Source organism: Aethalodelphis obliquidens, unplaced genomic scaffold (assembly GCF_003676395.1).
Source record: "Aethalodelphis obliquidens isolate GAN/ISIS:26980383/991018 unplaced genomic scaffold, ASM367639v1 scaffold255, whole genome shotgun sequence".
In the NCBI taxonomy this organism is placed as follows: domain Eukaryota; kingdom Metazoa; phylum Chordata; class Mammalia; order Artiodactyla; family Delphinidae; genus Aethalodelphis; species Aethalodelphis obliquidens.
Genome location: NW_020838169.1, coordinates 13,262 through 39,692, shown reverse-complemented (window position 1 = coordinate 39,692; position 26,431 = coordinate 13,262). Strand labels below are relative to the sequence as shown.

At 46.9% G+C, this 26,431-nt stretch overlaps 2 protein-coding genes across 2 annotated transcripts in view; both read right to left on the bottom strand.

The window, feature by feature from the left end:
• Positions 1 to 388: 388 nt before the first annotated feature.
• On the bottom strand, positions 389 to 2,274 carry LOC113616616 (heat shock transcription factor, X-linked-like). The gene has a single exon (XM_027100030.1). It carries the CDS (start codon positions 1,391 to 1,393, stop codon positions 800 to 802), a length of 594 nt encoding a protein of 197 aa, XP_026955831.1. The 5' UTR covers positions 1,394 to 2,274; the 3' UTR covers positions 389 to 799.
• Positions 2,275 to 3,139: 865 nt separating this feature from the next.
• TMEM185A (transmembrane protein 185A) overlaps positions 3,140 to 26,431 on the bottom strand; it is a 31,047-nt gene continuing 7,755 nt past the window's right edge. The window contains exons 2-7 of the mRNA XM_027100031.1: positions 17,529 to 17,705; positions 15,158 to 15,365; positions 10,240 to 10,323; positions 6,911 to 7,087; positions 5,939 to 6,062; positions 3,140 to 4,767 (exon numbers count right to left, since the gene is read on the bottom strand). Coding sequence (XP_026955832.1) covers positions 4,523 to 4,767; positions 5,939 to 6,062; positions 6,911 to 7,087; positions 10,240 to 10,323; positions 15,158 to 15,365; positions 17,529 to 17,705 — 1,015 coding nt within the window. The 3' untranslated portion in view covers positions 3,140 to 4,522. The remainder of the gene's footprint in view (positions 4,768 to 5,938; positions 6,063 to 6,910; positions 7,088 to 10,239; positions 10,324 to 15,157; positions 15,366 to 17,528; positions 17,706 to 26,431) is intronic.

Below are 26,431 nucleotides of genomic sequence, written 5' to 3'. Positions count from 1 at the left end.
AGGCAAAAGCATTGGTGTGGGTTTCCCCATGATGTGACCTGCTTGTAAAAAGCCTGGGCCAAATGAAGTGGTCGGTGGCTGTAGCTCTTGTTACTGAGTGTGTAAGAAGGATGGGCCCTCCCCCATGTTGTGAGGATTCCCGACCAGTGCACGTCTTGGGATCCCCGCGTACGTGGATTAGCGCAGTTTTTCTTTTCTCGTGAACATTTGTTGTCAGAATGCTTGGGCTCGCCTTCCTCGTCTTCTCGCTTGTCCCCGTTCAAGATGAGGCGGTTGATCTGAGGTGTCGCCTCCATTGGAACACGGGTGTTTGCAGCTTTAGGTCCCAAGTGCCTCTTTGGCCGCGTGCCATAAGTCCTGGGGCCTTTGGTATGTGTTTTCTTGGCCTCGAGCAGGAGGACGGGAAGGGCCAGCGTTGCAGCAGTGTCCTCTTGTCCCCCGCTGTGACTGCGTGTCAGGCACGAGCGGCACTGCCCACGTGTCAGGAGTACAGGATGACGCCTTGCCCGCGTGTGCTGTGAAATGATCACCACAGGGGGTCCAGTTCACACGCATCACCTCACACAGACACACCAAAGGGAAAAGGAGGAGGGAGAGAAGTGACGTCCTTGTGCTGAGAACGCTTCGGGTCCCCCCATAACAACGTCCCAACACAGCGCGCGGCACTGCCAGCTCCGGCCGTCACGCCGGTGCCCAAGTACCACCTTTAAAGGAAGCTCTCCCGACACGCCTGCCGCCGTCCCAGGCGGCCCCGGGGTTGGCACCCGCCCCCCCCACCCCCACCCCCGGACCCAGCGGCTCAGTCCCTGGAGAGGGCTCCTCCCCCGCCATCCCCCGCCCTCCTTACCTCGCTCAGGACGTGGGCGGGCCGCTCCTTCGTGGACAGGTTGGTCATGCAGAGGGACGTGTGCATGTCCTGGTACACTTTGCTGAATCCATAGCGGTTAAGCTGGCGGATGAAGCTCTCCACACGTTCTGTCTTGAACACCTTGTCTAGGCCGTCCCTGTCCAAAACCTCCTTTTGAAACAGCGGCCTGTTGACGCCTATGCAAGTCCCGTCTTCATTCCACCCAATGGATGCAAAGCGACTGCTGTGGACGATCGTCCACGGCTTCCTGGGAAAGGGGTGGAAGAGCAGGCTGCCTTCCCACACGGCCTCGCAGGCGGTGCGAGGCCTTTTCAACAAAGGCTCTTCCGTCAAATCCTGGAAAGCGGCTTCTCCAGGCAGCAGCCTGAGGTCGGGGTGCCCCGCGGGCACGGGCTGGTCCAGGGCGAGGGACTGGGGGGTGCAGCTCCCTGAGCCGAGGGCCGGAGCCGCTGTGTCGGGAGGAAGAGGCGCCTCGCCGAAGCCGGGTGCCCTGCCCGCGGCGGGGCCCTTCTCGTCCGCAGCCATGCGGAGCGCGGCGTGCCCCTCCGCCACGTAAACGGGACAGTGCAGCGCGGCCGGCAGCACCCTGGGCTCACACTCCCGCTCAGCCCCTCACAGAAGTGCTCCGGTTGCTCGGGGGTGGCAGCACAGCCCAGCCAGGAAGTGACATCCTAAAGGGCAGGCCCGTCAGCATGTCAGCCTCCTGCTTCACGCCCGTCATCGCAGGGGGCACGAAGACACTCGTGCACGGGTGCAGAGCCGCAGGCCGAGCGCTCGTGCAAACCGGCCACGGCCTTCTGGTCCCGGAGCCCCCGGGCCAGGCAGACGTGCACGGACCCACGTGTGACCCACGAGGTCAGAAGTCCTCCTGTGTGTCCCCTGGCCTTCCGGGCCGTGCACAGCACCCATGATTTCAAGCACGAGCAACGTCCGGGACAGGGACCACGATCAAGGGTGCAGGCACCCTGCCGTTTCGGCACCGTCACAGGCCGTGCAGCTGGTCCTCCACAGAGACCCTCTCCAGGCCCTGCCGTCGGTCCACAGGAGGTGCAGGGAGGGGCTGCAGCAGTGATGGGTGAGCTCCTGGGCACAGAGGAGTTCAGGCCGCTGTCCCCTGCGGCTCCTCAGCCTGCACGTGTCCACCCCAGGCTGGTCCCACTCTGCACACCTAGTTTCCCATCACCCGGGACGGAGCGATGGCCCTGAGCCTTCACCCACGGTGCGGCTCACTTTCTGCCGATCGCTGTCCACGGGACCCCCGTCTGGGTTTGCCCAGGCCGTGAGTGCTGCCATCCTGCTCTGGGACCTGCTGCTCGGACATCAGACAGGCGGCCATGCACAACCGCCCATCTGGCACGTTCTCCCCACGTGTGCGGCCACCTCCACTGATGCCCCCCACCCTACTCTGGTCATGGGCTCGAGGATCTTCCTGAGATTTCCACGACCCAGAAACGCCTCCAAACCCAATACGTCACCTTCCCACGGCCCAGGCGCCCAGCCCAGTGGGTGAGAGCGAGGGCTCGGCCAGAAGATGCCAAGGCCGGCACCACAGACCTGCTGATCCCCAGCTGCCTGGCTCACGCCCTCAGAGCCTCTGCTTCCCCACGAGGATACTCGTAGGAGCACGTGCTTCGTGGGGTCCTGAGGACTCAGGGGGACATACAGCAGGAGGCAAGGTACCTGCCACTTAACTCACAGCTACCGTGGTTACGGAGAAGCGTGCTGTCTCACAGCAAGTTTGAATCTAAGGAGCTTAAGCAATGGTCCATCGGTGGCCCTTGGCTACCTGCAGGAAGCCTTCCATCACCAGCAAAAGGTGGCCTTCCTTGTCGATTCTTGCAAACTGTGGGCTGAAACGCCACCTGAGTTAACTGTCTCTAGAGACAGCTAGGGTGAGCTACCCAGAAATCACAGTGCATTTTGCATAGATGTAAGTGGTACTCGGTGCCCACGTGACTGGGCAATGCCTCAGGGCCACTGAAAAGCCGAGTTCCACTTTAGAATGTCTGGGAACTCGCCAACACTCTCGGGCCCCTCCTCAGCTGTCAGCATTGTGGCCGTGTGCTCCCCCGCCAACAGCCGAATCCCTGGGCCTCCCGCTTTCCTCTCTGTAGTGCATATTCTGGCTGTCCCTGGAGACTCCTGAGAGATGCTCACCCACCCCTGCTCCCCTCGGCTGCTGGTGGCAGCTCAAGGTTCCCTTTTGTGCTCGCTGACAGGACTTCCAGCATCCTGGACTATATCCAAATTAAGACCCGCACAGTGCACGTGGAAAATGATGAACCAGTTTATTGAACAGCTAAAGGGGAAAAACAGAGTGGATTGGGCTACATTTGCTATACACGAAGCAGGAAAGTTGGCACCATTCCAAGTGTCCCCTTCAGACAGCACAGGCTTCCTACAGGCTGGCACCAGGGTGGAGCGGTGGGCGCGGTAGATGTCAGCGGAGCCCGGTTTAGACAAGGTAGCAGCTGCCCCCTCTCCCCCTCTCCCCTGCTCCCAGGTGACAATGCCAGGGCTCCTTTTACCTTCTTTTACTCACGGCCTGCTTGTTCCCATCGCATCTGCTTTCTTCCCTCTGACTTGTGGCTGTACCCCCAGCTCCTGGAGTCGTGGTCCTCCTAGCTAAAAGCATGGGCCCAGCTTGGGGGCAGACACAAAGCCCCAGACCTCAACGCGCACACTCTGGTGGCCACGTTTAGTCTCGGCACCCTTCTGCAGTGCTCCAGCTTCCAGTCATGCTGTATGGCTTTCTGCAAGTCAGTGTTCCCAGCATGTTAGCAAAAAGCACAGTTTCTTGCTTATTGCGGCCGTTCTGGCAGTAGCAGCTGCTGTGTTTGTGGAGAAATTGAAGGGGAAATGGCAATGTCCCATGAAGGGGTGGCACCCCGATGGGCAGGACGGGGGTGCCACTGGCCTCTACTTCTGCAACAGAACACGTATGTCTTCAGTACAAGCTTGTAAAAAAATACTTTAACAGAATATACTGTACAGAACTAGGATTTAACACGGTATATTACAACGCTAAAATATTTGTATAAATACTATACAGGCACGGAGTCACTCCATTAGAAAGGGCTCACCAATGGGGCCAGTAAAAACCCAGAGAGAAACGACGTCCACGGCAGGAGCAAGGCCAGCTGAGGCAGCATGGGTGCACACGGGGCCCGAGGCCCATTCACAGTCCCCTAACTACGCCACAACAGGGGCATCTGAGCTATGCGGCCAGGCCGGCCTGGTTCAAAAATACATTTTTCAATAACAATTTTGATGGGAATTTTCACACTTTGAAAACCAGCTGTGTAGCCATTCCTGCTCAGGCCTAATCAGCCACCCAGGATGGCTCCAAGCCAGCTCCACAGGCACCTTCCCGGGGGAAATCACTTCTTCCCTCTCCACAGGCTCCCTCCATCAGATCCACAGCCGCTGACACGCACCCCACACCATGCTGCGTGTTCCAGGCCCCTGTCACCTGCGTGTCCTGTCGCGGTGAGTCATTGGTAGGCATTGAGTGCAAACAAGGCATGAGATGAAGTCCCTGGAGACCCAGCTCCAGCTCCAGTTCTGGGGGTGGGGGAGGTGAACGGAGAGGCAGAGGAAGGCGGAAGAGAGTGCGGGCCAGGTCCTCTCACGATCTGCCCTGGAAGGGGCTGTCTAATCTGGCATTTCGATATTTAATTTGGGAGGTGGGAGGACATACTTCCCAGGGCTCTGGGTGATAACCACCCTGGTCTTCTTTCGAAACATAGGAGCGATCTTAGGAGGCTCTGGAACTGGCGTTTCTTCAGTTTCCTCATTACCTTCACGGTGGAGGTCGTAGGAAATGTTTCCGTATTCTCTCAAAAATGGGCAGATTTCAAGCAGAAACTGACAGAAATCCTTGCGAATCCCAAACCACCCTGAAAAGGAAGAAATGTACTTTCTCAAACACTAGTCTCCATTGAATTTCAGGTTACTTTTCTTTCATGAATGAGAACTTTTCCTTGTACACTGCAGTGCTTTATCCTGATGTCTTGGGAATGAAGCCTGAGCAAGGCCTCAATACCGACTAAGGGTAAGAAGGAAGCCCTGCAGCTCTGCAGCTCTGCAGGTGGCATTCCTGGACTGGCAGCTACCAGATGTCTCCCTGGGGCCTGTTAGGGATGTGATCTTGGGCCCCAGCCCACACCTCCTGAACCAGAAACTGTGGCGGGGTGGCGGGGGGCAGTCCTGGGATTCTGATGGGTCCTCCAGTATGCGAACTATTGCTCTCACGAGCCTCAAATATCTGCGGTGTCTGGACTATGTCAACATCCTCCAGTCTTCCCGGCCCAGAAGAAACACATGTGTGACAAAGAATGTCACCCAAGAAAAGGATCTCCATCACCCTCTGGAGTCCGGGAAGATGGCAGGCGTGTGTTGGTCCAGGCCTCAAAGCTCCTTCTCCAAGGCCCGTTCTTCTGGTCTGGGTACCACTAAACCGTCAGCTCAGTGCTGGCTCTCCTGGGGCAAAACCCCCGGTGGCATTAGTTTCCAGAAGGGCGTGCTCTGGGCCTACATGCAAAGGAGCTCAACGTCTAGTGAGGAGGGGGCCCTCATCAAAGAGCACTTCAGAAAGGGCTATCACAGCACACAGGTGGAGGGGGAGAGAGAGAAGCCGGGCACCACTGACAAGACTTGGAGACCTCAGGAATGACGCTGGCAAGAGCGAGGACAAAACAGACACTGGGAGGACGCTCAGGGTTTGGTCGATGATGTGGATTTTCATCTCATCCTCAGGAGCCCCTGGGAAAAAGGAATCTTGGTCCCGGTGTTGCGGCGGAGGGGATGGGCCCAGAGAGGCTGCCTGCCGCGCTCAGGCTCCCCTCCGGTCGTAGGGCCACGAAAGCAAGGCTGATGGCACGTCCTTCCCCTGGAAGATTCCAGGCCTTCTTCAGTCCTACCTTTCCCAGGGAAACTCCCTGATTGGGGTCCTTAGGTTCGTCTTTTCATAAAGCGGGGCCACATACACACACACACACAGCCACGCATCAGGCACACAGACACACACGCACACACAGTTCAAGCGCTTCGGAAATGCTGCGTACATACAGTGGTTTCCGCCTTTCTGCCCGAATGTGGTTGCCATGAGAGTGATCAAGGAAAGCCAGAGCGGGACAAATATCGGGACACAAGAGAACGCGTTGTGGCCGTCTAGCTTGTGAACCAGCAGGATCTAAAGAAAGAGAAACAGTTGAGGTTCTGTCGATGGAGCATCTGAAAACAGACCCTCTCTGAAGCCAGACTGCACTGCCCCTCCCTCGTCAGGTCTCATAAGGGGGACGTTCGCTCCACAGGAGGCAACGGTAACCCTCCATTCTGGGGGAAAGGACAGGAAGAGCTTTCATATGGCTCTTCAGGACTAAGCAAAATCCATCCACCTACAACATTTCCAACATCAGGACTGTTCTGGGAAACTCTTGCAGCTGTTTGGTTGGAGGAGTCAACAGTGCCCACTCTATAATTCTCCACAGGGCTCAGATACAAAAATATCACATCCAACTTTCTCTTTCTAGAAGACGACAAATCGGGGCTTCCCTGGTGGCGCAGTGGTTGAGAGTCTGCCTGCTGACGCAGGGGACACGGGTTCGTGCCCTGGTCTGGGAGGATCCCACATGCCGCGGAGCAACTAGGCCCGTGGGCCACAACTGCTGAGCCTGCGCGTCTGGAGCCTGTGCTCCGCAACAAGAGAGGCCGCGATAGTGAGAGGCCCGTGCACCGCAATGAAGAGTGGTCCCCGCTTGCCACAACTAGAGAAAGCCCTCGCACAGAAATGAAGACCCAACACAGCCCAAAATAAATAAATTAATTAATTAATTAATTGAAAAAAAAAAGAAGACGACAAATCAATACATTCAGATGCGTGGTGGCTAGAAAGGTACACTTCTCACTGCCAGCCCCCAGGCCCCCAAAGAAAGGCCGCTCTGACTGTCCTGTGGTCCTCTGTTGGCAGGCTCGCCCGGGGAGCTGCTGTGCTGGGGAAGCGCAGGCTGCTGGGCCTCAAGAGTTCTGCCGAAAGCTTACCTCAAAAGTAAGGAGTGGCACGACAATGGTCATCCAGCTCAGCGCCATGGTGATGTGTGTCCTCCGCTGCTCCGCGATCACATCCATGGAGCGCAGGAACAGCACGGACCACACGATGTAGTAGAGGACCACCAGGCACAGAAAAGACATGAGAATCCACAGGGGGACACACACGACCTGAAGGGAGGAGGAGAGAAGAAAGGTCTTTAGGGTAGGCAGAGCCAACTCCTTCCTGGATCTCTGCACTTAAGACGGTGCCAGGCCTGGAATGGGGCCAGCGTGGGAAGAGGACCCGCTGCTCACTGTTGGGGTTGCTGTTGCCCCGGCAGCCCTCAGGGTGACGGGACTCGCAGCCACTGCCCTGAGGCGTGAGCTCGCTCAGCGGGCCCCGGGCTCTGCCCGCCTCCCCTCCACCTGCGCCCTGGCTCACCCGGACATCCCCTCTTCCCAGTCATTTCCCATCCTGCCAGAGGCACTGTGGCCAAAGGCTCCTTGGCAACCCGGGCTGCGCAGGGGGCCCAGGCCCTCCATGAACTTGCAAGTCAAGGCTGGGAGGCTTCCGCCACTCGGTCTCCGCTGCCTCGCCCAGGTGTGTTCTGTGTCAGTTGCTGTCATACCAGAAAGAGCTTGTTTCACCCTCACACACAAGCCCACACGATGAGTCCTGGGGGCCTCAGCAGGCTCCTCCCGTGTGACCTTTTCTCCCTTCTGCATGGCCCCCTTGGGTACATCTGTCGTCCCTTTGTCTTCTCTTACAAAACAGTAAAATTGACTGTTATCCTTTGGTGTCCAGTTCTATGACTTTTCACGCACACACGTATAGATCTGTGGAGCCTCGGGCAGGACACAGGACAGCTCCTTCACCCTGCCAGCCTCCCTCGTGCTCTCCCATCACTGTGTCACCCCCTCGCCCCACCCATAACCCCCGGCAGCTGCTGCTCTGTCCTCTATCACGACACTTTTGTCTCTTCAAGAACGTGATGGAGACGGACTCATACAGCATGTAACCTGAGGCTCCCTTCTCCCAATCAGCACATCTCTGAGATGCCTGCAGGTCGTTGCGTGTATCTACACGTCACTGCTTTTCACTGCTGAGCGCTGCTCCACTGGGTGGACGCACCCCAGCCTGCTCTCCAGTCACCCTGGGAACGAGATGCTGGTGCTTTCCCGCTTTGGGCACTTGCAAATAAGGCTGCTATAAACATGTGTGCCCAGGTTTCTGTGTGGCTGTACGTTTACATTTCTCCAGGGGAAACACCCAGGATTGGCACTCCTAGGTCACATGGTAACTCCATGTTTAATTTATAAGAAATTGCCGAGCCGTTTTCCAGAGCATCCACCCAGTTTGGCATTTTTACCAGCGACGGGCGAGGGTCCGGGTCCCTCGGGTCTGCCCCAGCACTTGGTATTGTGGTTCTTATCTTTGCCATTTTGATGAGTGTGCTGTGGTACCTCATCCTGGTTTTTATTTGCTTTTCCCGAATGGGTAGTGATGTCCTTTTCATGTGCTTATTCACCATATGTCTATCTTCGTTGTGAATAGTCGCTTCAAGTCTTTTGTCAATCTTAAAATTAGGTTGTTGAGCTTTTAGAGTTTTGAGAGTTCTTTAGATGCTTTGGATACATGTCCTTGGTTAGACATCTGCTTTGCAAATATTTTCTCCTGGTCTGTGACCTGTCTTTTCATTAATTTCATTTTAATTTTGAGCTTCTTTTATAGACCATGTTGTTGGTGCCATTTCCGGGAACTCTTCACCTAACTCCAGATCCCTAAGATTTTTCTCCTATGTTTTCTTCTAACACTTCTTTAGTTTTTACCTTTCATTTTTAGACCCAGGACTTGAGTTGGTATATGAGTTTTAATCCTTCTGAGGAGCTCAGAGCTCCTGACTGGATGTTTGCTGTGCACAGCTTCCCCTTATGTCCCTCCTCCTAAAGCACGTCTGGGAACAGACTCACTTAGAGGCCTGGTCCTCGTGGGTGGAATGTTAGCGACCAGCCTCACTTGGTTTCTCTTGAACACTGTGGGAAACCTGCAATCTGGCTGCTTCATCTGCTGGGATTTGCACAGGATTGGGGCTGGAAAAATTCCTCTGTTCATCTTTAGAAAACATGCACAATTCCTAATCTTTTTTTTTTTTCTGATTTCACCTTACACTAAAATTTTGGTCTTACCCAGATTTGTTTCCTCCATGGCACAACAGAAAGCTCTGAACCCAATTACTGTTCTCTAGACACAGCACCCTGAAGATGGAAGATGGGCGCCTGAACAGTATGTTTTATTATGAATGTTTTATCAGAGATTTTAGGCAGAAGGGATGGATCTTGTCTTTATTCACTAGAGAGGTAACTTATGTTCCCATATTTTCTTCCTTGTCGCCAAATGAATATTTTCTTTTTTTTTAACTATATTTTTTACCTTTGTTCTTTCTTTCTTTAAAGGTAAACCATGTTAATCACAGACAATGTCTTATGTACAAAAGTACACATCAAGCAGGGTGGGGCCGGGGAGAAAACCCCAAACCCTGGCAAGACCTCGCCTCCCAGAGGCAAGATAATTCTTCTACCTTTTGTCTCATCTTCTTTCTATGCGTTACTAGTTGAAACTGTACTGTTTTCTCTAATTTGCAGCTTGCCATATATCTCTCTCTCTCCATCCATTCTTCTGTCTATCTATGCACAATCAGTTTTAACCGAACACCCATTAACGGAAGCAAGAGGTCACTCGCATGACTCAGACTTCACCCCTGGCAGGAGTGTAAACTGGCATAGCTTTTTGGAAAAGGGAGTTGGCAGTGCAGTTTGTATTTCAACATCTCAAAAAGTTCCCACCCTCTGGCCCAGTAATACTGTTTCTGTAGTCCTTCCTAGGAAAACAATGAAAAAAAAACAGGCAAAGATTTTTATGCACAAAATTATATGCTGCAGCATGATTTATAACTGTAAAACACCGGTAACAACTTCAATATTCGGAAATGAGGGGACAGTCTCATAAATGTATTTGAAGAATATTTTGCATCAATTAAACTTGAAAAGTCATGCTTATAAGAACCTTTTATTGACATGTAAAAATGCTTATAATACAACGTTAGAACAACAAAGCAGGATACCAAATTATACATGCAGTATGATCTCAATTATCTTTATGAAACAATAAACCCCCAAACAAGGAAACAAAAAACACTAACCATGTTATCTCCCAGTGGATTATGGGTGATTATTATCCTATTACCTTCGCTTGCCTGTCTTTTCCGACATTTCTACAATAAACACGAATGACTTTTATAATAAAAAGAAAAGTTTATTTAAGGATTTAAAAAGTTACATACAAGCCACGGCCAGTGGATGATCTTGTCCAGTCTTAAGGCAATGAATATGAACTGGAGAATGTTGACAGAACACAGGATTTCTAACTAAAAATGAAGAGAAGAATCAGTTAAACAAAATAACGGTTGCATTCAATACCACAATTGTTTGGTTAACACACTAAAAGGCAATGCAAATTATAATGCAGCAAAAGTTTTATTATGTCAAGTTGCAACCTCCTGATTCTCAGCACCGGAGGAGCAAAGCAGTGCTGTGTCAAGGAGGAACCTGGCCTGGCCTTGGGCCTCGTCCTCTGCTCAGTGGCTGCTCGGCCCTTTATGCTCATCCAGGCAATGGCCTGTCTCCAGGCTCGCGATCTGCAGAGACGCAATCTCTGGTGGTCTCCCCCAGCTTTCTTTCTGCGCCTACCCACAAACATCTCTGTTCTTAATCATCCCTGTACTGCTTTCTTCTTGTACCTGGAACTCAGCCTGCATCCCACCCCTTCCTTTCTGGCTCCTCGAGGACTCTGTCACATCAAGACATCAATTACGGATTCTTTATTGCATCTTTAACCCCGCCACTCCACGATCCTTCCCAGAAGCACAGAAACATGTTCAACTCATTCCCATTCAACACAAAATAACCCCAAACCATCAAGCTCTGTGAGACACCATGGACACTCGAGTCCCTACGGCCACCCCTGCCACTCCAAGCTCCACCCACTGTGGCCCGGCCTCCACCCTCAGGACCACCGGGAAACTGCTTTCATCAAGGTCACCTGATCAGCTCTGCAGCGTCGGACCACTTCAGCTGGCATCCTACTGGGCGTCTCTGCAGCGTGGGAGATTGCCCACCACTCCTCCCTCCTCCGAGGATCCCAGCGTGCAGTCTCGCCATCCTCCTGGTCTCTGACACTTCCCTTTCATGTGCCTTTTCCTCTCCTTACATGGTGATGCCCCCCAAAGCCTTAAACTCAGCCTCTCTCCCCACTGTAGAGACTCAGACACAAACACACGTGCTTTCACTCCCTCACCCTGCCCTGGGGTGGGGAGCAGAGCCAGCCTCCACATCCCTGGCCTGCGCGACCTCCTACTGCTCGCTTCTCCAACCTGTCTCCACCTTGGCCTTCCTGCTGTGGCCCAGAGCCGACTCTCCCTGAGGCACTTCAGAGGAAGCCCTTCTCCCCCGAGTTCATTACCCCACCTCCCGCACCTTGCTGCCTTCACCCTGTCTCACCGGGAGCTACCGCTGCGGCCTGATTCCCCAAATCAGGACACAGGAGGGCAGCCCGCATTCTGTTTCCCACACCCTCAGGCTCAGGCACTTGGCCCTGTCCTCCACCGTGCAGACTTCTCTAGCATCCCTAGCCCGGCCCCCATCCCGACTACTCCTGCTTCCTCGGGCCCTCGTGCTCCCGAATGCCCCGCAGGCGGCCCTCCTTCTGGCTGCAGTGCTCACTGCTCTTCAAGGGCTCATCACTGCCCACAGGATGAAAGTCACAGGACACCACGTGACCTGGCCCAGAGCTGCCCCAAAGTTCCCAGTTCCCAGGGCATTTAGCGACTCAGCAATTCTTTCTGAGGCCTCTGGGCCAAAAGAAACACCTAACAGTTCCACTGATTTAAGTCATTAGATCTAAACTGAGTGCTTATCCTAAGTTGCCATCTAAAAAAAAAATTACCTCACGTTAATTGAAAGAAAAATATTATGTGTGTCCCATTCTTAACTAACTACAAGTAATTCCTGGTGGGACGTGTGTGCCTGCTGGCACTGCACCATTCCTCAAGACACTGCCACCCTCATCACCTGCTCTCTGTATGCATTTTTGCACAGCATTGCCTTCTCATCCCAGCGACTGCCAACAACTTAGACTCTTCCATGACACTATCGAAATGAATGTAGTGTGACCTCATAGTGAAGCCCTAAACTACATGGAGCTAGTAGTCCGTAGGGTGTCCCTACAGATGTCAGGGGTCACTGTTTTTCCCTCAGAAATGTCTGGTATCCCATGGTGCCCCTGGGAGCTCATTATGGTGTCCTGGGAAGCTCAGCAACGCCTTGAGGACTGAGGACTGGCCCTTACTCAGCCCAATCCCTCTGTGCAGACCCCCTCCTCCCCGGCTCCCTCCTTTGTACTTCATGCTCCAGGCATTTTTTTTCTTTTTACTGTGGAAAAATACACGTAATGTAAAACTTACCCTCTTTGTCCTGACCATCTTTCAGGGTACAGTTTAATGGTGTTAAGTACGTTCATTCATATTACCACCGTATGACTGTGGCTGTGACACCATCACCATGTTCCACCCCTAGGACTCTCTGCATCTTACAAAACTGTGCTCCAGTCATATCTGAGTCACTGGTCCACTCAACATGACAGACTTTCTTCTGCATCTACGGCTTCTTATGTGTTATTTCCTCTGCCTGAAAAATACCATCCCCTTCCTACCTGCACAGGGCACCCTGGCTCACCCGGACTCCTCCTTCAGGGCTCTGGGGGAACCTAGCCCCAGTCACCCCCTAGCCAACGTAGGTACTCCTCCTGGGACACAAGAACCAGGAGGGAGCTCAACTCTTGGCATGTGCTTTCTTCTCATAGGTAGATTGCCAAGAGTGTGGCCACACTGCATTAGGAAAATACGGTTTCGTGCCCAGTATAGTCCTAGCCCTTGTACATGCTTTTACTTTCTAAGAAACAAAGTTCCAAATTTTCAGTTTTCTTAAACCTCCTCCTCAGCCCTCATCCAACAGTATTTATAGAACTTTCTGAGCGCTTTTCAACCTGGGTAATGCTGCTCACCTGCGGAAGAGCTAGGACATGTGCAGGGGCCCTAATGGCTGTCACAATGACTTGAGGGAGCACCTCCGCTAGTGTTTAGTGGGCAGAGGTCAGGGATAAGTGTCCTGAAATGCAGGGCACAGTCCTGTTCAACAAAACATTTCCTATCCAAAACGCCAAGAGCATACCCAGCCCCACTGAGAAACACGGCCCCAAATAGGTAAAATCGAGCAGCTGTGATCTCAGGGGAAGTTGGATGAGTCTGGAGCTCGTGTAGAAATCGGAGTTTACAAATGCGAATTTAGGAAGTGAGAGCACGTACGTGGCAGTGGAGGCAGGAAGTGTGAACAAGATCATTCAGAGGAAGTGCACGCAGTGAGGACAGAAAACGCCCAGGACTAGAATCCTATGCAACAGCAACGTGCAAGGAGCGGACGGAGGAAGAATACTTCAGAGAAGGAGCTGAACGCAGGCAGAGGTGGCCAGACTGGTCGAGGGACCAGGGGTGTCAGGAGCTACAGCGCGGCCAGCGGCCAGACAAGATGGGGGCTCAAGAGGCCCCCGGATGAGGCCACAGGCCACGGGGAGCACGTGCCGGAGCAGGGAATGCGGGGTCCCTGCCGCACTGCTTCCCAGAGCCTTTCTGTGAGGAAGGAAGATGCACGAGAGGCAAACGGAGGCCTGAGGGGGTATTGCTGCTGTTTTCTGTTTTCCCTTTCAGATGAGAGAGCGAGGTCGCTGGAGAGTGGACCAGTTCAAGAGCAAATTCTTGGAGGACCTGGCGGGGCAGAGGGTCTGAAGCGGGAGGGCAAGCGCAGGGAGGCTGAGAGCAGGCCCCCAGGGCTCCCCTCCCTCCATGGCCGCCCGGACCAGGGCTGAGGGGTCGCTCTCCCCGTGCCAGGCACAGCCGCTCCTGTCACTCGGGGCCCTGTTCCCAGTGGTGCCCCGGGGCCTGGCTCCATCACTCTCCCACTGTGGGTACCTCCCTCGCCAGGTTCAAGTACCCTGAGCTGCCACCCACCAGCTCCCACTCTCCCTTCTGACCAACTGCGGTCTTCTTCCTCCGCTCTCGACCCGCGCAGCTCAACATGGCATCCACAGTGTCCAGTTTCCCCCCTCGAGCCATTCTGGACCCGGCTGTGGGCCCTCAGCTTCTGGGCAGTTCGGCGCACGGGCTTTGGAGTCGGGCTTCCTGCAATGGAATCCTGGCCCTGCCCCTGGATAAGCGGCCAGGAACAAACTCCCTACCCTTTCTGGAAACCAGGGGTGGCAAGTGCAGCCACATCACGGGGTTGCTGCAGATCTTCAACGAGATCCTACTGCATGGAAGCATCCAGCCCCAGGCCTGGTACACAGCAAGTGGTCAATAAATATTATCTGCTATTATTTTCATTACTACTATTAGCATTGCTAGTATTGCTTTTTCATTCGTGTGTGTATCCCTTACATTTAGGCCAAGAGGGCTTGGCGTATAGTAAATACTTGATAAATGCTTACTATATGAACATATAGGCCCATCAGGATAAGCTAGCCAGAGAGCAGACAAAGTGCTGGTCATGGGGTCTGAGGTGCTGTGCTGGTTAGTTTTACACGTCAGCTTGGCTGGGCTGTAGTACCCGGTCGTTTAACCAAACTATAATCTAGGTATTGCTGTAAGGGTACTGACTTTAAGAAAAGGAGATTTCCCTCCATGATGTGGGTAGGTCTCATCCAATCAGTTAAAAGGCCTGAAGAGCAAAAACTGAGGTTTCCTGGAGAGGGAGATATCCTGCTGAGTCTCCAGCCCACCAGCCTGCGCCATCAATTTCAGACTTGCCAGCTCCTTCAAATAAACCTCCCCATGTGTATATCTAGCCGCACATCTACGTCTATATCTACATCTACATCTATCCTACTGGTTCTGTTTCTCTGGAGAAGCTGGCTGATCCAGGTGGGCAGGGAAAGACGTGAAGCTGGAAGAAGCCTGATGGCCTCAGTGAAAAACCAGCGTTCTAAGTCAAGAAAGAGAAACATGATTATTTCCATCATCTTTCGTTTCCTTACGTACCATGATCTAGCGTTAGTGATCAACCTCTTCCTAACCAAGGACAAGAAGTCTCCATTACAATAACTGACCAAACGATTTTGCATTTTAAAACCTGCTTAAATATACGAAAGCTCACCTCCAGTGACCTGTCATGTCGAAAGCCCCAAACACAGGCTGCCACAGACACTGGGGAAACGAAGAAGAGCGGCATGAAGACCAGGAGCCAGAAGTGGCTGCCTCGCTCGATCCTGTCGCAGACCAGCACTTCAAACATCAGCAGCAGCAAGTGGATGCCCACCGCGATCAGCATCGCCTTGAACTCCACACACGTTTCCCCTTCTGCTCTGGAAAGGCACAGAAGGCGAAGAAAAACACCCTCAGCTCGGAGTCTCCGTAACAAGCAGGCAGCTCAGGGCAAATGCCAGCTTACGTGGGTACTAAGGACCGTATTTGTAAATTTAACAAAAGGCTCAGGAAAATCAGGTAGAAAGCTAAATCAACACTCCTCCTTAACAGGCAATCTTTCAAACATCAAAGAACTACCACAGGACGAGAAATGAACATTTACAACCAAACCAGACTTAGACTTTGAACGGAATAAAGATATTCTCAGAAGCAAGAGCCACAGTTATTACTTCCTGACAGTGCACATAAACACTCTGGTTCATAACTTTAAGTTCAACTACTTCCAAGATTATTTAAGCTGATTGCTTCTACTGCTAAAATCTGAAATATCCCTTAAATCTCACGATCCCTGTCTCTCAATGAATTAAAAACCATGTAAATCACATTTCATGCAATACTATCAAAATAGCTCTAGTTTTATGAATAAGTGTGTGCTATTTCAAGAAAATACAGCAACTGTTGTTAGGTGCTATTTTAAAATGCAAATAAAATTGTGAATGCCTTTTTATTTTCCTTTCTATTCCATTAGGATGAATTGACACCTGCAGATGATAAAGAAGAGCCATTAAAACTGTTCTTTAAATCAGTTAAAGCTGCTCAAGGATCATGCTTGGACTTAATAGGTTAACAATTAAAAAAATAATAAGGCCACTAATCAGGAAAATGCTTAACAATGCATTTGCAAGGCTGACTGTGCTTCATTCAAAATACAGATGAACATTTGTGATGTGTCATGTTGGTGATAAATGCTTGTAAATTTAGGACACAGAGAAAATGAGGTCAGTGGTTATTTCTATAGGACCCAACAATGTTCCATTGGACAGTACTGACACTAGAATGACCATGTCTGTACATTCAGGACATTCAACTACGCACATACAATTCCTTTTCTTAAGGGAATCTTGAAAGGAATCTTAAATGTAACCAACAGAGAAAAGTTCAGATAGCTTCTAAATAACTAGTGGAACTTAAAATGTTTAGCTATGTAACTTTTCATTCTTTGAGTAGCAAACATTAGATATCTGAAAATACCTCATAAAAAATAAAAGATTTATGGCCACACAGGTAATCTTAAAAAAGAAAAACCTAAGAACTTAAAAAATCTAAGCTACACATGAATGTCCCCCATCTGCCAGGGCTCTTTGTGTAGCTATTTTCAAGTTCTTAGATACGTATGCAGTAACATATTTTACTCGATCTAAATCTCATTTTTAAAGTTCATAACAAAGATTTAAACAAGTTGAGATGGTCCCCACTTCTACACTTTTCTCACATGAGCAGCTGCACTGTCCCCCTCTTCTCTCCCCACCTGCCTACCCGGCATTTCTTCACTCCTCATCTTCCTGGTGATGGTTTAGAACAGCCCCTCACTCTCAAGTCCCCCTTTTTCCTTTCCAAAGTTCCAAACTTTGTGAGGGAGAGCAGAGAGACTCTTGTGGGCCCCAGCAGCACCAGGCTGCACACTGGAGTGAGCTCACGACAGGAACTTGGACCAGAACACCGTCCAAGAAGAAAGGCGTGAGGGGAGGTGGGGGTGAAGGTAAAGGGTACGCCTCTGCCCGGCCCCCAAGGCTCTGCTCTCCTTCACGGCATCTGGGTCTCACCTTTTCCTGTCTCAGGACCTAACTGTTTCCTGGCCAAGCTGCCTCCTCCACACTAACAGTCCTAAAACCCCAGGACTAGGAGATTGGGACAAGGGGAGACCCAGTTCCAGGACTGAGTGGAGAAGGATATATCCCTGATGGCCAAAGCTAGACCTGTGGTTTGTAGAACTGCTCCTACAAACATGATGGTTTTATACGTCCTTGTCTAGCATGGTATAACAGTTCTATACTTTGGATGCATGTTAGATTACTTAAGCTTTTGTAGGCTGGCTAGGAACTTAAGCACCTAAAATAACAGTGCATTTGTTAAAAAGTGGATAGCAAACACTTAATTTTTAAAAACTTAAAACAGAACTCAGCTTGCCTATATTATAGTTCTTAGAAAACCTCAGAGAGGTAGAAAAGAAAATAGTCCTGACTTTTGATAAAGTGAAAAACAAGATACTGCCCCCCCTCGGCTCAGAGTAGAGACCAAAAGGTTTTATAAAGCAGTATTACCGATATTGGGGATTTCGTGCCCAGACTCCAGTTCCAACCGAGGCTCCAACAATGACCATTAACTTCCACAGCCATATTGGAGCAAAGACAGCCCAGTAACTCCACTGAATGATGCCATCCAGACGAAGGGCCAGCAACACAGAGAACAGCAGCAGACAGGCATAGATGAGGAATTTACTGGGAGAAAAGCAAAATGATTAAAGAGGATTCACACTTACAAATATGTGATATTAAAATGAGGAGTAATAACAACATTGCTTTCTAGCACATGAAGAGAGTCACTAATTCAATAATCATATATCAAAAATTCTATGTAGAAGACATACTGTTGTTAGAAGATAAGACAAATATAAAGAAGACTAAAATAAGTTTCCTGCTTCCCAGGGCTTCCTGGTAGGAGGGAGTCCACACAGAAACATATACTTACAGCACAGCATGGCCTGTGCCATAATGGTTCTATGGGTGGAGTGTGACGGCAGCCCAGAAGAAGAAATATGGATTCTGTCTGGGGGGACTGGGAAGCAGAGAGGTGATGACCCTGGAGCTGGTTCTGGAGGATACATGGAAAGCTGCCAGGCAGGAAAGGATAGGAGCTGAGGAAGCACTCCAAGCAGAAGGAACTAGCCATCAAGACATGGAGACTGAAAACAGTGGACAGGTTCAGGATATGGTCAAGTTCTGTCACTGACTAATTATTTGATTCTATTTTTAAACAGGTAGCCATCTGCCATATTCATATACAGTAATATTTTAGTATATGTATTATCCTTTTTGTGACTGGATTATACATATAAACATACACTCATATTTCACATAAAAGGGACTTCATGAAGAGGATGTTTTTAAAATATTAATTAGAAATTACATAGTTGAGGACTTCTACTTCCAGCTTTGATACAGTAAGAGGGATGGAGTTTTCCTTCCCACCTTAAACAAGAAACTGGACAAAATATATGAAACAACAGTTTTCAGACAGTGAACAACAGGCAGTGAAGGACCATGATGGCAGAAAGAAAGAAAACAAAGGAGATAAACTCTATCAATGCCCCAGCTTACTGCCTGGAGGCAATTTCCAGACTGCAGTAAGAAGGCAGTTAAAACCCAACCCCATTGACAATTACATGAAATATAAATGGTCTAATTACCAATTAAAAGACAAAGATTGTCAGGCTGGATTTAAAACAGCAAGAGAACTATATGCTATCTATAAGAAACCTACTTTATCTATCTACAAAGTGACAGATAGATAATAAGGACAGAAAAAGTTATACCAGGCAAACACTAACCAGAAGAAAGAGTGACTTTACTAATATCTGTTTTAGTCTTCTATTGCTGCTATAACAAATTACCACAAACTTAGCAGCTTAAAAGAACGCAAATTTATTATCTCACAGCTGTGTGTGTCAGAAGTCCAGACAGGCTTAGTTGGTTTCTCTGCTCAGAGTCTCATAAATTAAATCAAGATGTCAGTTGACTGGGCTCTTCTCGGGTGACTCTGGGAAGAATCTGTTTCCAAGTTCATTCAGGTTGTTGGCAATTCTGTTTCTTGTGGTTGTAGGGCTAAGATCTTAGTTTCTTTGCTGGCTGTCAGCTGGAGGCTGCCCTTAGGTCCTAGGGTTCTCTCTCTGAGAAGAACATAGGCCTCTACATTCAAAGCCAGCAGCAGCATATCGAATCTTTCTCATGCTTCTGACTTCTTTTGCCATATGGCTCCTGCTTCCAGAGAAAGTGCTATGCTTTTAAGACCTTATGTGATTAGATTGGGTCCACCTGGATAATCCAGGATACTCTTCCTATCTTAAAGTCCACAACTGTGGTAGGCAGAATTCTAAATATGTTCCCCAAGATTCCTGTCCTCAGTTATTCAGTCAAGCACTAATCTACGTACTACCATGAAAGGACTCTGCAGATGGAATTAAGGGTACTAATCAGCCAACTTTAAAATATGGAGATTATCCCAGATTATCCAGTTGTGTCCAATGTAATCACATGAGCCCTTAAAAGCAGAAGAGGAAGGCATACAAGTAAGTCAGAGAGATGTGGCAGAAGAGGAGAGATAAGGCAGAAGGGGAAGTCAGTGAGATTCCAAAAGTGAGAAGGACTCCACCTGCCTTTGCTGGCTTTGAAGATGGAGGACGGGAGTCATGAGCCAAGGAATGCAAGCCGACTCTAGAAGGTGAGAATAACTCCTAGCTGACAGCCAGCAAGGAAATGGGGTCGTTAGCCCTACAACCACGAGGAACTAAATTCTGACAACAACCCAAATGAGTTTGGAAGCAGATTAATCTCCAGAGCCTCAAGAAAGGTACAGAGCCCTGCTGACACCTTGATTCCAGCCTTGTGAGACTCTAAGCAGAAGATCCAACTGAGCCATGCTGTACCTGTACTTCTGACCTACAGAACTATGAGATAATAAGTTTGTGTAGTTTTAAGACACTAAATCTGTGGTAATTTGTCACGGATGCAATAAAAACTAATACTGTAACCTTAAAGACATCTGCAAAATCCCCTTTACCGTGTAACATAACATATTCATAGGTTCCAGGGCTTAATGGCCTGGATGTCTCTGGGGGAATCATTCTGCCTACCACAATATAAGGTTTATATATATATATATATATATATATATATATATTTTTTTTTTTTTTGGTACGCGGGCCTCTCACTGTTGTGGCCTCTCCCGTTGCGGAGCACAGGCTCCGGACGCGCAGGATCAGCGGCCATGGCCCACGGGCCCAGCCGCTCCGCGACACACAGGATCCTCCCAGACCAGGGCACGAACCCACGCCCCCTGCATCGGCAGGCGGACTCCCAACCACTGTGTCACCAGGGAAGCCCTAAGATATATTTTTGAACAAGGAATATTACCAGGGACAAACAGGAGCATACATAATGATAAAGAGGTGATTTGTGTTGGAGGAGGATCTAGCAACTGTAAATATTTATGTACCTAATAACAAAGCTTCAAAATACACGTAGAAAACATTAATAATTAAAACATTAAGGAGAAACAGAAAAATCCACAACTATTACTGGAAATTAACACTTCTCTCTCAGTAACTGATAGAACACATAGAGAATTACTAAGGATATACAAGTTTGTAATAACACTATCAACCAACATGACCTAATTGATATTGATAAAGCATTCCTCCCAGCAACAGCAGAATACAAATTCAAGTGCAAATTTGGGTGCACATGGAACATTCACAAAGACAGACTGAATTCTGGGCCATAAAACAATCCTCAACAAATGTAAAAGGACTGAAATCATACAAAGTAAATCTCTAAGCACAATGAGATTAAACTAAAAGTCAATAACTTAAAGATATTTGAAAAATTCTCAAAATACTTACAAATTAAACAATACTCTTCTAAATAATCCATAGGTAAAAGAAAAAAAAAACACAAGGAAAATTTTTAAAATTCTGGACTAAATGAAAGTGAAAACACAACATACCAAAATATGTGAGATATAGCTAAAGCAATACTTAAGGGGAATTTACAGCATCAAACGCTAAGTAGAAAAGTTCTCAAGTCAACGATCTATGATTCACCTTAAAAAACTAGGAAGAGAAGGAAATTTTAAAAAAATGAATGGAAGTAAATAATAAATATACACACAAATATCAATGAACTAAGTAAGAAACATGTTAGAGAAAAATCAATGAAACTAGGGACTTCCCTGGCAGTCCAGTGATTAAAACGTCACCTTCCATTGCAGGGGGTGCAGGTTCGATCCCTGGTCAGGGAGCTAAGATCCCATATGCCTTGCGGCCAAAAAGCCAAAACATAAAACAGAAACAATATTGTAACAAATTCAATAAAGACTGTAAAAATGGTCCAGGTAAGAAAAAAGAAATCAATGAAACTAAAAGCTGGTTCTCTGAAAAGATCAAGAAAATTGGTAAACCTATACCTAGAGTTATCAGAAAAGAAACAGTAGACACAAATTACCAATACAAAGAATGAAAGCGGGGACATCACTACAAATCCTACAAACATTACAGGGATTAGAAGTGGATATTATGAACAATTTTATGCACATACATTTCTTGAAATAAAGATATTATTAAAGTTCACACAAGAAGAAATATTTATATTCCTATATCTATTTAAAAAACTGAAATTGCAGTTGGACTCCTTCTCACAAAGAAAATGTCAGGGCCAGACAAAATCTACCAAACACATAAGGAAGAAATAGTACCAATTTTTCACAAACTCTTGCAGAAAAAGATGAGAGGGGAACATTTCCCAGTATTTTATGAAGCCAGCATTACCCTGATACCCAAACCTGACCAAGAAAGAAAACTACATACCAGTATCGTTCATGAAGACAGATGCAAAACCCCTAAAAAACAGGATATTGAATCCAGCAATATATAAAAAGGATATTACATTATGATTAAGTGTGCTTTAGCCAGGACTGCAAGTTTCACTTAACATTGGAAATCAGTTAATGTAACTCACTGTATTAATAGAATGAAAAAGAGAAGCCATATGATTATTCAATAGTTCCAGAAAAAACATTTGACATAATTCACTACTCACTCAAGATAAAAGCTCTAAACTAATTAGGGCTAGAAGGGTATCTAGAAAAAAACCTAGTTAAAAATGCTTAATGGTTAAAGACTAAATACCTTCCCCCTAAGACTGGAAACCAGGCAAGTATGTCCACTTCAATACATCTATTCAACACTGTACTGGAGGTTCTAGCCACAAATATAATACAAGAAAAAGAAATAAAGGGGATAAAGATTCAAAAGGAAGGAGTAAATCTGATATTTGCAGACAACATGATGTCTATGTAGAAAATCTTAAGTACTCTACCAAAGAAGCTACTAAATCTAATAAGTGAATTTAGCAAAAGTTGCAGGATACAAGGTAAATATACAAAAAAATGTACTGCATTTCTATATGCTAGCAATGAGAAAATGGACACTTTAAAAAAAAAACTATCATTTACTGCAACTTTCCTATAAACCTAATAATATTTAAAATTAAAAGTTTATGAAAAACTACCATTGACAACAGTATCAAAATATGAAATACTTAGAGATAAATTTAACAAAATATGTGCAAGAATACTCTGAAACCTAACACTACCAAAAAATTAAAGATCTAAATAAATGGAGAGATACACCATTTTTATAGATTAAAAAAATCAATATTGTTAAAATTTACATCCTCTATTAGTTTCCTATGGTTGCTATAACAAATTACTATGAACTTGATGGTTTAAAACAATACACATTTATTCTCTTATAGTTCAGGAGGCTAAAGGTCCACAATGGGGTTCACTACATTAAAACTAAGGTGTCAGCAGAGCCATGTCTCCAGAGACTAGGAGAGAATCCATTCCTTGCCTTTTCAAGTTTCTAGAGCTGCATTCCTTGCACTACCTTGGGCCCCTTCCTCCATCATCAAAATCAGAAGGGCAGCATCTTCAAATCTCTTTCTCTGCCTCAATCGCATTGCCTTCTCCTCCTAATAGCATCTCCTTCTGCCTCCCTCTTATATGGAAACCCATGAATGCATTTAGGGCCTGCCTGGATAATCCAGAATACTCTCCCCATCTCAAGATCTTTAACTTAATTGCATCTTTTGCCATATAAGATAATATTCACCTTTTTGCCACAGAAGGTAATATACACAGGTTCCATGGATTAGGAAGTAGGTATCTTTGAGGGACATTATTTAGCCTACCATACTCATCAGATTATTCAAAAGATTCAATGCATGAAGTCCCATTTTTGCTTTTGTTTCTCCTGCCTGAGGAGACATATCCAAAAAAATATTGCTAAGACTGATGTCAAAGAGCATACTGCCTATGTCTTCTTCTAGGATTTTTATGGTTTCAGGTCTTACATTTAAGTCTTTAATCCATTTAAGTCTTTAATCATTTCTGTATATGGTATGAGAAAGTAGTCTAGTTTGATAACATCTTACACTGTCAGAATGGCTATTATTAAAAAAAAGACAACAGATAACAAGTGTTGGTGAGGATGTGAAGAAAAGGGAACCCCTGTGCACTGTTGGCAGGAACATAAATTGGTGCAACCACTATGGAAAATGGTATAGAGGTTTCTCAAAAAATGAAAAATAGAACTACCATGTGATCCAGCAATTCCACTCCTGGAGATTTATCTGAAGAAAACAAAAACACCAATTCAAAAAGATATATGTACCCCTATGTTCACTGCAGCCTTATTTACAGTAGCTAAGATATAGAGGCACCCTAAGTGCCCATTGATAGATAAATGTTTAAAAAAGATGTGGAGTGTGTGTGTGTGTGTGTGTAATGAAATATTACTCAGCCACAAAAAAGAATGAAATCTTGTCATTTGTGACAACATGGATGAAGCTACATGGTATTATGCTAAGTGAAATAAGTCAGACAGAGAAGGACAAATACTGTATAAGTGCATTTATATGTGGACTCTAAAAAAGCAAATTAACAAACATAACAAAACAGAGTCATAGATACAGAAAATAAACAGGTGGTTGCCAGAGGGGAGGAGAGGAAAGGAGGAGAGAAATAAGTGAGGGAGATTAAGAAGTACAACTTCCAGCTACAAAATAAATGAGTCATGGGTATGAAATGTACAGTGTGGGGAATATAGTCAAAAATAATATAATATCTTTGAATAGTGACAGATGGTAACTAGACTTATTGTGGTGATCATTTAAGAATGTATAGAAATATAGAATCACTATGTTGTACACCAGGAACTAACATAATCTTGTAGGTCAATTATACCTCAAAAACAAACAAACCGATAGAAAAAGAGATTAGATTTGTGGTTACCAGAGGTCGGGGTTAGGGGAGGGGGAATTGGATGAAGTCAGTCAAAAGGTAGAAACTTCCTGTTATAAGATAAATAAGTATTAGACAGGTATTTTACAACATGATAAATGTAATTAACACTGCCATATGTTACACATGAAAGTTGTTAAGAGAGTACATCCTAAGAGTCCTCACCGCAATGAAAAATATATTTTTTCTTTTTCTTTTCTTTTCTTTTGTATCTATATGAGATGATTAATGGTCACTAAACTTACTGTGGTAATAATTTCATGATGTATGTAAGTCAAATCGATATGCTGTATCTAAGCTTACACAGTGCTGTATGTCACCTATATTCCAATGAAACTGGAAGAAAAAAAACACAATAAAGCAAGGCGCAATAAAGTAAAGCGCAATAAAACGAGGTGTGCCTGTATGCATTTAAGGTTCCACCATGTCTTTTTATGGCTTGATAGCTCATTTCCTTTTAGTGTTAAACAAGATTCCACTGGAATAAATAATAAACCACAGTTTATTTATCCATTCACCCTTTGAGGGACATCTTGGTTGCTTCCAAGTTTTGGCAACTATGAATAAAGCTGCTATAAATATATATAAAAAAAAGATTCAGTGCAATGCCAATGAAAATCCAAGCAGCCTCTTCTGCAGAAACTGACATACTCGCTCTAAAAATTATATGAAAATGCAAAAGACCTCAAATGGGCAGAACAATTGTGAGAAAGAACAAAGTTGGAGAAACTATACTTATACTGCATGTTTTCATGGCTTACTACAGAGCTACAGTAATCAAGACAATGTAGGATTAGCATCAGGAGAGACACAGAGAACAGAATAGAGTCCAAAAACATGCCTGTACATACATGGGAAAAGGTGCCAAGGCAATTCAATAGAGAAACAATTGGGCTTCTATAAATGGTGCTGAAACAACTGGACAGATGGGAAAAATGAACCTAGACTCTTAACCTCACAGCATATGACAATCGTTGCTAAGGAGGTAGAGCAAATGGAACCCTCATATATTGCTGGTAGGAATGCAGTGTAGCCACTTTAGAAAGCACTTTGGTAGTTTCTCATAAAGTTAAGTATACCCTTACTCTACAGCCCAGCAATCCCATACCTAGGTATTTACTTAAGAAAAAGGAAAACATATGTCCACACAAAGACTTGTGTTCAAATGTTCAAAGCAGCTTTATTTATAATAGCCACTGGAAACAACCCAAGTGTCCAAAAACTGCTGAATGGTTAAACCAACTGAGGTATGTCTATTCAAATGGAATACTAATCAGCAGGAAAAAGGAACAAACTAGGGATGCATGCAACAACATGGATAACCTCAAATGCACTATACTAAGTAAAATAACTCAGACTGAAAACACAACACACTGTATGAGTCCACTTATTTGACATTGTGGAAAAGGCAAAAGTATAGATACAGAAAACAGATCACCCGTGATTACCCGTGGCTGTGTTGGGGGAAAGGATGACTACAAAGGCACACGAGGGAAGATTTTGCAGTGACAGAACTTTTCTATATCTCTGTCTTTGGGTGGTGCTTACACAAGTGAATGGGTTTATCAAAACTCATAGGACTGTGCACTAAAAAACGGTAAAATTTACTGCATGTTAAACATACTTCAATAAACCTGGCCTATCTATTAATCTATCTAATGTAAATTGACAGAGCCACTTTGTGGAACAGTATGGAAGCTCTTTAAAAAACTAGAAATAGGGCTTCCCTGGTGGCGCAGTGGTTAAGAGGCCACCTGCTGATGCTGGGGACACGGGTTCTTGCCCCGGTCCGGGAAGATCCCACGTGCCACGGAGCGGCTGGGCCCGTGAGCCATGGCCGCTGAGCCTGTGCGTCCGGAGCCTGTGCTCCGCAACGGGAGAGGCCACAGCAGTGAGAGGCCCGCGTACCGCAAAAAAAAAAAAAAAAAAGTCAAACCAATTAGAAGAAAGGAGATGACACAGGTTTATTGTGACTGAGTAAGGACAAGAGAAGCAGTTTACTAGGACAGTAATTTGATCAATTAGACTTCAAAACAAAAAGCATTAAAATGACTAATAAAGAAAATCTAAATAATGAAAATCTAAC

What these genes read in the sequence shown, in the direction of transcription:
- LOC113616616 (XM_027100030.1), bottom strand. Translation starts at nt 1,393, where the DNA reads ATGGCTGCGGACGAGAAGGGCCCCGCCGCGGGCAGGGCACCCGGCTTC.